General features: G+C 40.9%; 1 protein-coding gene across 1 annotated transcript in view; it reads right to left on the bottom strand.

Annotated features, from left to right (window-relative positions):
- The window catches only part of Ano4 (anoctamin 4), a 235532-nt gene that overhangs the window by 4500 nt on the left and 216010 nt on the right, over positions 1-15022 (bottom strand). The window contains exons 23-25 of the mRNA XM_059245810.1: positions 12976-13128; positions 11724-11871; positions 5728-5847 (exon numbers count right to left, since the gene is read on the bottom strand). Coding sequence (XP_059101793.1) covers positions 5728-5847; positions 11724-11871; positions 12976-13128 — 421 coding nt within the window. The remainder of the gene's footprint in view (positions 1-5727; positions 5848-11723; positions 11872-12975; positions 13129-15022) is intronic.

The following is a 15022-nucleotide window of genomic DNA, read 5'->3' as shown; positions in this document are numbered from 1 at the left end:
GTACTCTGGATTTGCAGATTATTGTTGAAATGCTCTGAGCTACGCCTTTGCCTGCCCTTGACCCTACAAAACTTGTCCTACGCCAAGCTCAGATGCTGTTTTATGCCCTGTTTCTGTTTTTGTTTTAGGTGCTAGAGATTGAATCGAGGGATTCCTTATGACAAGAACTTGGGCTCTCTGCTCTAGCCTTGAGATCCGCCTCAGCCCTGCTGCTCTGCTTCTGATGTGGTATTATTGATTTGTCACGTGACTGGATGCTTCTTCTTTGACACTAGTTTTCCCTTTTGCTAAAATGCATCCCCAAAGCTGCCTCTGTTTCTCAAGAAATGAATGACTGTCCTGAAAACATGATTTTCCTAGCATCAGCGGGAGTTACTCTAGTCCCATTTTTAAACTGTGAAAATTATAGTGATACCTCTGAAAGGAAAAAATAAACCAAGTGGACTCCTAGCCGAGACAAGCACAAGACAGGGCCAGTGGTATAGAGGTGTCTTGTTGGCATTCCCAGGCACCCTAAAACACTGCAACTATTCTAATTTCCATGACAACCATCCTCTTGTTGGTCTTCAGTTTCACTCTCTGTGTAGGGCTTTCCTAAGTAAAATTATGCTTACCGTTTTCTCCTTTGCATTTAATATAAACAGAATGTAATTATATGTATTTCCTTCCTATTGTTTCTCAGTTATTATGTAATATAAGTCTGAATTCTCAATTCTACATCATTTTCTACTTCTGTTACCACGACACTGCCACATTAATTACTATATATTGTGTCTTAGCATAAGATACATCTTTTTTATTACTATTTCTTCAAAAGTGTCTTGACTGTTTTGATCCTTTTCACCTATACGTAACATTATGGGGCTCTTAGGTGCACAGAATTGGCCTACCCATAATTCCTGATTTATAATTAAACTTACTGGTTCATTATAAGTCTCTTTTAATAATTTATTTGACATTTCCTCCATGCTCTCACTTCGTTTCATTCCTCTTACTTAATTTCATTTTATCATTGATATATGCAGTGGTAATTTGAATGAGAATATCTCCCATAGGCTCATGTATTTGAACAATTGGTCCCCAGCTAGTGATGCTGTTTGGGGAGGTTAAGGAACCTTTAGGAGGTGGAGCCTTGCTAGAGGAGGTGTGTCACTGGGGGTGGGCTCTGCAGGCTTATAGCCTTGCCCTACTTCCTGATTGCTCTCTCTGGTTCCTGTGCACGGGTGAGATGTGATCAGCCAGCTTTGAGCTCCTGCTGGCATGCCTTCTGGGCATCACGGACCAGCCCTCTGGAACCATAAGCCAAAATGATCTCTTTTCTAAGTTGCTTTTGGTAATTATATTTCATCACAGCAACAGGACAGTAACCGATACATATATTTGCTTATACATTTGTGAGACTATTATACCATTTACTTTTGATCTTGACGTAAGGATATTATACCTTTAAGAAAGATTTATTTTTTAATTTTTAATTATGTGTTTGTGTGTGTGTGTGTGTGTGTGTGTGTGTGTGTGTGTGTGTGTATGACAACATACATATGTGAGTGCAGGAGCCCACAGGCCATAAGAAGGCTTCAGATCCACTAAAGGTGGAGTTACAGATGGTTGTGAGCCACCTAATGTGGGTGCTGAGAACCAAACCCAGGTCCTCTTCAAGGGCATTATGCATTCTTTACTGCTGAGCAATCTCTCTAATCCTTAAAATATGTTACATCTTACACGGTTTTCTGAAGCTTGCTTTTTTAATTTATGGTTATATTGCCTGTAATTTGCTTATTTTCACTACTGTACAGTAGACAATACTATAGTGTGACTGTATTATAGTTGTTCTATGTAGTATATGTTTAGAATTACTCATAGGCTTGCCACTTTTCTATTTTCTTCAAACTTCCCTACCCATGGGAAACCTTAAAACAAAGCTTAATTCTTCCTAGTTCAACAAATTGTCTTTGGGTAACAGTTGGTCGTAATACTCTTGTGTAATCTTGGCTCTTTATCCACTTGGTTTTGGTTTTAGGAAACCATTTTTTTTCCAGGCCACTGATCCACTTGAGAAGGTATTTTAAAAATTTAACAGTATGTTCTGATGTTTTCATGCTGGGAGCCAATTCAGGTGCATCACCTGATACATGACTGAGAAAAGAATTCTAATATCCATGATGAATATGTATATGTGTTTTACAGACATATGTGTGCATTTCTCTTGCAATTGAAAGATATGAAGAAATATGAAAATATTGTTTCAGAAAAAAATTTAAAAAAATTAAACAAAATGATCACAACTTAAATGAAGATAATCCTATTTGTGTTAGTAATTGTGAAAGGTAATTTATTTTATTATGGACAGCTAAACATAAAATAGGAAGAAAAAAAATGAAAATTGTTCTGCACTTTATCTTACTTTTAAGTAACAAAAAGGTTTTAGAAGTAAACCTTTTTATCTATTTTTTTTGAGGTGGGTTAGCCTCCACCTCCCGAGTGCTGATCCAAGTGTGTCATCACACCTAGTTTTTGTGCTGTTGGAAACTGAACCCAGGGTTTCATTTGTGCAAGACAAGTACTTCAACAACTGCCCTTTATCCCAAGTCTACCAAATGGTTTTTAAATTAAAATATATTACTTATAATTTTATTTCCCTCTTTTCTTCTTAGACTGCTATATGCATGTAACAGTGCATGTTAAATTATTTTATTTGTGACATGGTTTGGAAACACAGGGAAGACTCTAAGAAAACACCAAGTACTATCGCTTGTTTGCATCCCCCCTCCACCCCCAGGCTTCAGCAAGATCCAGTGCAGGACTAGGTCCTATCTATTATATCTTCCTATGACCTCTCCATCAGTATAGGAGGTGGAGATACAATGCATGATGAAACCTGAGAGTTAATGGACTTTGCTTAGTTAATTTGGGGCTTAGAGGGCAATAATATGTGGTTGCTGCCTAGCAGTGGGGCCCATCTAGCTTCTCACATGATCTTTTGTCTTCTTGGAGCTGAGCATGCACAGGTCACTGGGTTTTTGCGTCTGTTGTCTACATGGTAAGCAAAATGTGACTTAGCCTCACAGGCCAAAGGAGTTTCTGCAGTATCAGGTCTGGTGTTTTATTCTGGGACTAAGCAAATAAATTTTGATGTTAGGTACTAACATCTAGTTTACATCCCTCTTTTCATTTCTCTGAAAAAAAGAAGAAAACAAAATAATGAAAGGCGAAGGATACACAATGGGCAAGTGTATTACTTTATAGTGAGTCATTAAGAGGCTAATGTAAAAGAAAGATTATCAGACTGTGGCTCACAGAAAGCTGAAAGTTCCTATCCATGAAGGCTGTTTATTAACTCGAGAGGGAACAATGCTGAACCTCACTATTAGTCTCTACCCTAAGCATCATTTCCAGGCCAGTGTGACACATGGGAGTGTCACAGCCATGCCCTTATGGCACCTTTGCTGTGAGGCTTCTTAGAAGAATGCTACCATGAAAGTCAGGAGTCCTATCATCTGCCAAATAGGTGAATACCACCTACCATAGAAGGTTAGTATTATTATTAAACAAAGTAATAATTCTCAACACATATTAGGTCCCCAGTAAATTCTTCATACATTATTATTGTACAAATACTTGGAGGTATAGTTTAATTTTCTTTTAGAGAGCATGAGTATGTGTTGCAGAGGAACAAGCTACAATCAATGAGTACTCTGCTCTCCTATCCATTGGTCTTTTCAAAGCACAATACTATACAGTGTGGACAAGAGATAAAGAAAGGTAGAACAAGGTCAAGTGTCTTCAGTGGCTGTCAGTCAAACCACCCGGAGATTAGTTGTTTTGAGTCACAGTCTGAAATAGAGAAGGATTTAAAATTCTCCAGTTGAATCCATTTAAACTCTTTTATATATGCGTATATGTGTATTTTAAGAGGTTTCCATATAAAAATTTGAAAGGTCTTTAGTGTTAGTTAATGTGGCGAAAATATCCCTATTAGACACCATGAGCTAACAAATAAAAAGTCCAAATGACTTATCCTTTTTGGAGCTGTTAGTCAGCAAGGTCCCATCGATCCTCAAACATTACAGGCTACTGTCAGTGCTCTTGGGTGCCCTCCAGAGCTTAACAGTAAGACCCTCTTGTGGAAGACACCAACTATTTGACTCACGGAACATGGATAAATCAAGCTGGTGCTGACTTTGTCCCAACGGTGCTGAGAGGTGCTGTGGTTACTTCTGGAAGAGTAAACTATCGCTCTTACCCAGCTGTGAGCTCTTTTAGTTACAATAATAACTGGCCTGGCAAGACATGCCCACCGGGGCAATAGCAGTATAAATGTCACGGGAGTAATGAACCACTTCCTGATCAGAATTAAGGCCTGTTCTACAACTTGAAATCCGTGCCTGGCACTGTTATATGGCCAAGAACCTATGGCTAGACAGGTCATAGGCCCTAGCGGGGAGAACCTACTACTATTTTTCTGCTAAATGGGGATACTCTTAAATGGACTCCTAATAATTTATCATTGTAACTATAGATTAGTACATTTCTCAGCCCTGATAAAAGAAGTTTCTTTTTTTTTTTTTTGCAGTAGATGGTGATTAACACAGAGACCCACGATTTGTCGTGATTCAGAGAATAAGATACTTAGAGAATGCTCCACTCTAAATGGGACATTTATATTCTATACCCTCCTCCCAAAGCTCAAGGGTCATTGTGGACCAGGGTGGAAAGACTGCGAAAGTCAGCAGAGGTGGATGACTATAAGGAAACGTGCTTTCTTGACATAGCAAGGCAGTTGCACATGTGCGTTCACAGTGTTCATGACACACCTATGGAAGCTCAAGGCAGACAAAAGAGGGATGGGGAAGTGGACATGAAGTCCAACCTGTAAGTGAGAAGCTATTGGCAACTGATACGTGCTGGAAGGACAGTCAGTTTTCTTTAAGGGTGTGGCCCCTCGTAGGTGGACCATGCTCCAGTGGAAGGCCACATGGCCAGCAGTGTGTGGGCAGCACACATTGGACTCGATGAGCTAAAAAGAAAAAAGAGGGCACAAAATGGAATGGGAAGAGGAAGGGGGTAAATAGGGCAGGGAGTGAATATGATCAAATTATATTGGATGAAATGCTCCCAGAACTAGTAAAAAAAAAAAAAAAACAAAACAGCAGGTGATTTTAATGCCCTCAGGATCGAGAAACACTGTTTTATTTTTGTTATTCATTTTCTATTAAAAATTAAGCCAGATGGTGACGGCGTACGCCTTTAATCCCAGCACTCAGGAGGCAGAGGGAGTTCAAGGCTAGCCTGGTCTACAGAGTGAGTTCTGGGACAGCTTGGGCTACACAGAGAAACCTTGCTTGAAAAACAACAACAAAAACCGAACAACAAAAAATAAGCAAATCACATAATTTATATTGCTGTTGTAACATGTTCCATGAAGTCTTTGGTTACCTTTATTTTCTCTATGAAGTGTGGTTTTCTGGGCAGGAAATATAAATTATATTCACCCTTGGTTTGCCAGAGCCTAGTTACTACATTAATCATGTGTACACTCCTCAACTAAAAATTTTAAGACATTTTTGCCCAAACACTGGGTGTTTTTTTTTCTTTTACTGAAAATATATATTTTTTTATATAGTCTATTTTGATTCTGAGACCTACTGCTTCAAAGTCAGCAAGAAGGGTTGTCAGCAAAACCTTTCCAGGCTAGAGTCAGTTCAGCATGCTGAGGTTCACACTCACCTGCAGTACTTCAGAGGAGTTCCTGAGAACTCACTGCCATCAGACTCTGGCTCAGACCGGTTTTCAAAGTCAGAAATTCGGAACACAGACAAGCTGGCATTCACATAGCCAACCATGCACCTGAATGCGAAGGCAGATCGTATTATTACAACAGTGGCCATTCCCTTTACCTCTAACTCCCTAACTCCTCCTCTTCAGCCCACATCTCCCTCTACAGCCATGCTTATGCCATGGATGCATCCCAGGCTTTTATTGCCTCTGCTTGGGTTTTCCTTTTCTTTGGAAGCCCTACTCCTTTGTTTGGAAGAGTACATATTACTTATCCTTCAGTGGTCAACCAAAACACCACCTATTCCAAGAAGACGTCCTTACCTGCGGTCGGCGTGACTCACTCCCTTCTCTCTAAAGTGCCACCACAACCTCCCTTGAACTGTAGGATTGTGGGAGTAGAGTGGATGTCTTAAGTACGATTTTATTTACTTATTTTTTAATTTTAGGATCTAGCAGTTTTATGTACTGTTGAAATCTAGAAACACGGGATTTAGTTAACTTGATTGGAGGAAAATGATGTGTCAGAGGTTCTGTTGATTTTCTGGACTGAATGAGTAGAGAGGGTCAGTAATTCTAACAATTACTCTGTCGGCTCCCTTCCTTCTTATCTTTGTTAGAGAACAACATAAGGGGTTTCACTGTGACATTTTCATACAGTTGTACTCTGGTCATATTCATCCTATATAATTCTTTAATGAAAAACAATGTATCCATTACTATTACTATGTGTGTGTGTGTGTGTGTGTGTGTGTGTGTATGTGTGTATGTATGTGTGTGTGTGTGTGTGTGTGTGAGAGAGAGAGAGAGAGAGAGAGAGAGAGAGAGAGAGAGAGAGAGAGAATATATGACACATGTATGTGTGGGCACATATGCCGTGGTCTATCTGAGGAGGCCAGAGGACAACTTTGTGGAGTCAGTTCCCTCGTCCCACATTTACATGAATTTGGGGGACTGAACTCAGGTGGCAAGGCTTGTGTAGCCAACTCCTTTACCAGCGGAGTCGGCTTACTGGCTCCACCTTATGTAATTCTTTCAGTGGAAAGGAATGTCCACCCCCTAGACTCATTTAGGGAGTAAATGACACTATGTAGGTAAAGCACATAATACTACATTTAGCCAATAGCAAGACAAATGTGAGTGACGGTTATTCATTTTATGCACATCTTGCATTTTGCAGGTCAGTACATCGTATGGAATGAACGAATCATGGTCTTCAGGGTCTCTTCATTCTCACATCTGATGTGATTATCCTCAACTGCTGAATCTTAAGCCAAAATGATGACACAAGCAATTTCAACAGCACACGGCTTCTTCCTATCATGCCCAGGACAAATCAGTGCCCTTTGGCCTTTACAAAAATGAACTGAGCTTAAGGAGCCATCTGTCCAGACACATGTGCATTAAGCAAATGGTTAATAGGTGTGCAACATTCCTCAGTCCTCACCTGCTTCTCCTGGAAAGGATGGTCTGGAAGAAGCATGAGTGAACTGTCTAGAACATGACATGAAGACATACTAGCTGGCACCTTGGTGACTGTTAGTTGTTGCTGAGGAGGCAGTGCTTGGACACACACACTTGAGTAGAGTGGTCTTAGGAGCTGAACAGTAGTCTGGGAACTGGCAAAAGCCAGGCCCAGAACTAGCATGGAGTATTCATACTACTGCCTATACTCTTATCTCACAAAGGAGCTCCAAGATTTTATGGAGATTAAAGCTGTTATCAGTTGGTTCTGTTTAAGATTTCCATTGACAATAGCCGGGCGGTGGTGGTGCACGCCTTTAATCCCAGCACTCGGGAGGCAGAGCCAGGCGGATCTCTGTGAGTTCGAGGCCAGCCTGGGCTACCAAGTGAGTTCCAGGAAAGGCGCAAAGCTACACAGAGAAACCCTGTCTCGAAAAACCAAAAAAAAAAAAAAAAAAAAAAAAAAAAAAAAAAAAAAAAAGATTTCCATTGACAAAAATCCAAATTCAAATAAAATACCTGTCTTATGAAAGATATCCTCCATCTTCTACCCAAAGAAATAAAGAGAATAAATCTGTGTATCTATTCACTAAGCATATTCATATAACCCCAGGCACAAACCCATACTGAGAATGTGTCTCCAGTGGCTGGTTACTCACAGGTACCTAGAATCAAAAATGGACCTAGAGTACAAGCATATTGTTATCTTCTTTCCATACCATCTCACTCATCACAGGAGAGGGACCACTGATACTGAGCTGCTTAGACATCTCCCTGCTTCTTTTTACAGTGGTGAAATCCTATTACTGTCACATCAAACAGTTGAGTTTGTTATGAATGTAGGGAAATGAGATTTCATGTACATTTTGTGGTGTACAATTCGGCCAGTGGTGCCCATTCACCAACTCACTGACCTACTGTCAAAACTGGAGGACCACGAAGGGGAAGAGGACCTCATGACTGCCACTTGGTTTGCTGGCGAATGCTCTGCATACCTACTACCATTGAGAGAGAGAGAGAGAGAGAAAGAGAGAGAAAGAGAGAGAGAGAGAGAGAGAGAGAGAGAGAGAGAGAGAGAGAGAGAGAGAGAGAGGACGAAGCTAAGATACCCTGACGATGAGAGAGAAATGAGAGGCACCACCCAAGAAAATTATAAAGGACGTTTATAATTTTATAAATTTTATAATTTATAATTGCAATTATAAAGGACGTTTTCTTAAAGGACCAGTAGATGCCTCTGAGCATTGCCAAGAAAGGAGACTTAGAATGCGTCTCTCAAAAGGCATTGTTTGGATCAGGTCACAGACTTCTCTCATGTAATTTTTGAAAATATCCCACGTCTTTAAATGAGAGGACTCTCCTTTGAAAACATCAGTTCCTTTTTGTTTTTAATTCCTCAATGGACAAGACAGGGACACAGGAGTGGTCATTATCACCACTGTTAGGAGCAGAACAGAGCCAGAAGCTGGCTTTCAGGTTTGTTGATTTCAGATCAAACTTGCTGCTGAATGTCTTTGAATTAGCTATAAAATTTGCCTTTGAGGTTTTAGGTCTTGTGACACTAACAGCCTGGGAATAGAAATCAAAGGTTGCAAATGCCACGGGAAATAAGATTGGGTTTATGTACTTAAAGGCAAATGTGTTTTATAGATAAAGCGTCTCAGGCTCACAAGATGAGTACAGAAGTGATTACAGGATTGACACAGATATATTCTCTATTATTCATTGAATGAACACAGCATCCTTGATCAAGGCTCTAGCCTTTTATGACATCACTGTTTCTGTGGAAAAGCAGCTTTGATTTAGCAACTAACCATGGGCATCTATTTTTTATGTGCATGCCACATGGTAGTTCTAAGGCCAAGAGCATTCTGTATCCCTATCATGATCCTGAATCATAATGTCTGCCCAAAGTTCTCCAAGTTCCCTTCTAAGGAGCCCATGTAAAGATACCCTAGAAGAGGAAGTGGCTTCACTCAGAGGAGGAGGTGGATTCTTCAACAAACAATGAGCAGTGTGAGCTGCAGCTACAGAGGACGAAGAAGAATGCATCCAGAGGAACACAGTCATAAGATTTTTGTGCATGCAATGTGTAGAAAATGTTGCCTTGAACAATGTCTTTTCTTTTCAGACCTGGCTAAATCAGACTGTCAACCTACCAGCAGCCTTGGACACTTGACTGCTGGGCTTCCACAACATGAGAGTGGTTCTATCTGCCACGGTCAGACATGAAAGGTTTCATCTTTCTTTTGAAGCCGTCTACAATCTATCTGGGGACAACACTGATAGGAGAGTCAGGAATGACATTAGGCAGACCTAAAAGTGCCATCACAGGGACAAAGATCATGGGAACCAAAGGACACAAGGTGCATGAGTAAAACTTTCATCCATGGAGGAGCCACGGTAAGCTCACCCAGTAGTAATGAGGAGGCACTGATGTAACGCAGAGCTATGGAGAGGCACAGGGACAGGCTTGGATAGAGTACTTTTGATGGAGGTTCAGTTTAAATTGAAACGGGCCGTTTCTACAGCTGGTTTAAATCACAAGTGGGATTTGACTATAGCTGAGCATCACAAAAGCTTACGACTTCCCAGGATTTTACAGTGCGTTTACACTGTAAGCTTTCTTTATTTCTAGAGCATTTCCAAATTGAAAGAAGCAGCAGAGGGTGAGGAGGAGAAAGAGGGGGTGGGGGAAAGACAATGATAACAGAGAAGAAGGAAAAAAATCACTGCAAAGTAATAGGGTGTCTGCTATGACAGAGCTAAGATTCATGAAGGAACACACACACACACACACACACACACACACACACACACACACAAATAATGGCCGATGGCTTAGAGACAAGAGGTATAACCTGGAAAGCTGCAGATGCTCATAAAGAGATAAGTTTGCAAAGAAAGAGCCCAGAGCTGAACAGTCTAATAAAATGGAACCAAAGCATAGTAGGTCAAGTTGACCTACTATGAGACTGGTAGGCTGTTAGACTTCTGAAGCTCTGGTTCATTATCAACTCCATAAATCTGTTCCCAGTTCATTTTTGATTCTTCACAAACCAATTACAGGTTCTACTATAAGTAGAACTGGAGAAGGACCAAAGACTTCAACCATTGAGGTTGAAACTCAGGAGGCTTACAGTGAGGTGAGCCAGAGAGCCATTTGGGGCCCTGGAGCTAAGGATGGAGAGGTCTGTGTGGGCGTGGCTCTACCTGTATGCAGGTTTGAGCAATTATGGTGGAGTTTGCTCCTTTAATATCCCTCTGCTTTCCAGAGTGAGGAAAATAATGCATAGCCCACTCTGAGTCGTTTTTTAGAATCAAATGTAGAAATGTGGCTACAGTGAAGGAAAGCTTCTTTAGGCTAAGTCAAGCAGAAGATGTTCATGGTGGGAGGTAATGCCTGGGCAGTCTAATCCATGTCTTTAAGTCTCTGTTCTAAAGAGTTAGTATGCTCACTTAAAGTTGCTAGACAATTAGTGTTTAATGGCCCCATGACTGTTATAGTAAATGATTTCACAGGAGCCTCTTCAGATGTCTGGGTTGTGAGATTTATCACCCCCCCCCAATTATCCATGCCTTAGTGCATTTGTGTGGGATTAATGATGAAACTAGACCCTGACTAGGTTTGCTTAACTTAGGTTAGTTACTCTATTTGCCTACAGTGGTTTAGGGAACAAATTAATTTGCCTCAGACTGTAAACTAGGATTGCTTCTATAAGCTACCAGCCCATGTAAGATGATTTTCTGGGCATCAAAGACCTTAGGCAGACACCTACACACCACAATTAGAGTTGGATTATTATTCTGACTTAAGGGACTACATGCTAAGACTTTTTGCAAAGTATAGAAATAAAAGCTAGGTGGCATATTATAATGATGCTTAGGTTTTTATCAGACTATATATATTTTAGTCTGAACTTCAGAACACAGAAGTGTGTCTTAATTTGACAGGTAAAATATAGACACAGGTCTGATCATAGCTAGGAATAAATAATCTTCATACTCTACAGATATTTATTAAGTACCTTTTGGATCCTAGGTACAAGGTTCCAAAGTCCCCATGTAAAATTTGCAGTCTCCACACCATGGCAGTGTGAATCTCAGGTAGTAATTATCCTGTTATAAACTCATATCATTTCCATAACTACATATTACACTAGGTCACACGCTGTTTTTGTTGTTCTGCACATTAGGATCTCACACATTTCTGAATTCAGAGTTGGCAGGAGTCAGAGGAAAATGTAACTCCCTCCCTCACATTAGAGTCCATCTGAAACTTGTCTGACTTGTTTGAGCCCCAATCCTTTTGTAAATGGGATGTGTTTTCTTTGGCTGACAGGGTAATGCTGTAATTTCACTTCCCCTACCACAGACCTTGTCTGGGCTTGTGTGCCACTGCCCAGTACACAAGCTTCTCTCTCTGTGTATCCGGCACCACACAGTGGCCAACAAAAGTTTCACAATCATTTTGCAGCACTTACTTTTGCCCGGCTTCTCCTTGGCCCGCACAAGGTCCATATTTATAAGCATACACCAAGCGAGGGATAAAGTCAGATGTTATTGCTATGACAAATGCATTCGTAATAACAGAGAGAATTCCGATGCCTTCGAGAATTCCATACCAAATTCCTATTCAAACAGAAACGTGGTATTAGTTCCTCCAGAGGTAGTAAGAATGAAAAACAACAAGGCTAACCCACCTCTCATAGTCCTTTTCATCTTTCCAAATGCCTCTGGCAACAAGGAGTTAGAATTTGTGTTTCTAAATGGTTTGGATTGAAGGAATTTCTGTGGTTCCCGGTGTGTGCCAATGTACTTATAACTTATTAGTCAGCATCAGACATAAGTCAAAGAATTCTGGCCAACAGGACATCCATGTGCCATCTGGTAAGATCAGCACACAGTGTCAAGCCCCTAACAGACTGGAAACTCCTCAGTGGTCCTGACCAGGTCCCTTCTGTTCACTGTTGCGGACTGTCCATGATGCACTGGCCCAAGCCAATGAGTAAACACTTGCTTCATCTGGAGGGTCAGAGCCACTCTGAGCAAAGCATCTGCATCCAGTTCCCAGCCACACTCACTGGATGGTGTCTGCCTTGTGCTCAGCACTGGATGCAGACTTGTATCAGACAGTCCCCATCTCAGCAGCTCCTGAGAGCGTGGCATCTAATTCAGCATTATCTCTAGTCAAAGACCAAAGCTCATGTCTGCCTCTAGAGAATCAGGTTTTACTCCATGTGAGTCAGGAGAATATCAAGGAAAGTGGGGGTGGGGGGCAAATAGAAGGTCTATTTTTAAAACGATGAATCAAAGTTTTAGATTCTAAAGTCTTACGGTAGAAATAACCAAACTAAGAATCGATTTAAGCACAACTTCATAGAACACTGGAAATCTAAACCAATCTAAATAGGTAGCTTTATTTCTTGTATAATATTATTTAAAACCAACATAGTTTTTGTTTTTATTTCAGAAATAAGTTGAATCCTCTTACATACAAACCTTAAGGATTCCTAAAGTGCATGGCTTTTATTTATTTATTTATTTTTGAGACAGCCCTGGAGGGCCTAGGACTCACTATATAGACCAAGTAGGCTTTGAATTCATAGAAATCCACCTGCCTTTGCCCCTCCAGGGCTGGGATCAGGGGTATGTGGCAGGCTTTTCAAGTTTACATGCAAGATGTTTCATATCTTCAAAAAGAAAAAAAAAAAAGCATCCCTAAAGGCAGCTTACCTATGTCTTTGGCCCTGGAAGCCAAAGGCCTTCTCCACTGCGTAACAAACTTGTAAGCATCAAGTCGGATTTCGATGATGTTATTCAGTAAGGCCAGAAGTGGTGCAAGAGGAAAAGCTGCTACAAAGATGGTTGTGAATCCGAACTGAAGGACTAGAGCGAAAGGCAGACAATGAAGGAGGTTAGTGTTCCATCGCTGCTTCAGAAAGACAGTAATCGGAACGTGTCACTGTGCCATCATATTTGTCCCAGTCATTAAGAATCATAAACTGAAGGAACCTCCCTTTACAGCAAGATGGATAAGATTGGACAAAGAGGTATTTCCTGGGCCTGAGAATGGAATCTGAGTGGCGAAAAGCTCATCTCAGATCCCAATACTTTCTAAATGTCGTTCACTCATTGATGGAACCAGGGCTTCTTGGCGGAACGTTTGCTGCTAGGTCGTGGTGGAAAAACACAAGAGGAGACAGGATTGCCTTATAATGTGAGAAAATGAAGAGATGCTCAGCAGCAAACGATGGGGGCACATAAACAGGACAGACGTGTAGGCAGTGCCAACAGCCGAAGCTGGAATGACGGGCACAACAAAGTCACAGCAGCACTGGATCATAAGCTCAAGGGTGTCAAAGTCATAGCGACACAAATACCAACAAATATAAAAACACACAGGGAATACAGTGGGGCTCTTCTTCACGGTAGAATTTAATTCATAAACACAGAAGGAATGGAGAGAACAGAAAGCCACCATTAATTAAACTTTACACTAAAGTTGCAGCCATGGAAGAATACTAAAATTAGTGAGTGGAATATTGAAAATATTTGTATATTTCTGTCTCCTCACATAATATTTAAGATATGCTAATATAGACCACCCCTAATATGATGGTCTTTTTTTTTCACATTTTTCCTGCTTATGGTCCTCATGGGGAGAAACTAGATCTCTGCTCCTTCAGCCTTCAGAACTATTAGACCCCAAGGTCCATCAGTGGTTCCTCATCACTGTCTCCCACTTCTCCTTCTTGCCCACCATCCCTACTTGAGTTCAGACTCTGGCTTCCCACCTGGCTCTGTGTCTCCTGACTGTCACCTCTCTTCTCCACTGCACTGTTATCAGTCTGCACGAAGTCTCGGTTCCAGGCCACTGTTTATCATCTCCCTGCAGGAAATGCCTCAGAAGGTTCTCATCACCTACAGACCAACTCTTCCTTTTCTCCAAGCCATTCTAAGATCTTAGTGATTCTTCCATGCAGATTTCTAAGCTTTAAGTTCAACCACCCACCATGCCCCGGAGTTTGTAAAAAAAAAAATAAATAAAAATAAAAAAAATAAATCCTTTGCTCTGGCCACAATGGACTTCGGGTGTTTTGAGTCAAAGATATACTCTATTGGTAAAGTGATGAAATGCAATTCTTCCTCTAAGGTTAAGCTCAACTGCGCCCTCTCCTGGAGACTTCCAATAGCACGGCCTCCTCGGGTAGCTTCCGCTGCTACTGAGCAACACAGAATGAACTTTATTTGCCTTTATCGCTCCTTTCCTTCATTATACTGGGCTTTGAGAAAGCAGGAATGGGGGCCTCGTTATGTTTCTCTTTCCCACATACACACTGGAGTGGTTTGTGTATGGAAGGGACTTGTTAGGTACTAAATAATGCCGGCTCACTGACTGATATATAATAACAATGATGAAAGGCCAGGATGACAAAGAGGGCCAGCCAGCCCCTTAGGTCAAAGTAAAACTCATGACAATGACTCTTAGAAACAGAGCTATATAAGGACAAGTCTTTAATCTGAGAAATGTATAAAAATGCAGCTGACATCATTAATAATGGTAATGTATTGGACATTTTTGCCTTCCTGTTAGGAGCAAGGATGCCCATGCCATCATTGTAAGGATGGTTTTAGTGTGGTGCAGCAGGGTTAACCCAAACGTTTAGTGATTAGAAAGGAAAATATAAAACTACCATTATTTGTAGATGATGTGGGAGAACAAAGTCTAAAAAAAAAATCCATGAACTATAATTGATATTAGTTTTCAGAAGGTTTGCTT

The sequence above is a fragment of the Peromyscus eremicus genome, chromosome 18 (genome assembly GCF_949786415.1).
Source record: "Peromyscus eremicus chromosome 18, PerEre_H2_v1, whole genome shotgun sequence".
NCBI classification, from domain to species: domain Eukaryota; kingdom Metazoa; phylum Chordata; class Mammalia; order Rodentia; family Cricetidae; genus Peromyscus; species Peromyscus eremicus.
Note: the sequence above shows the minus strand (reverse complement) of the source record. Positions and strands in the feature narration are given on the sequence as shown.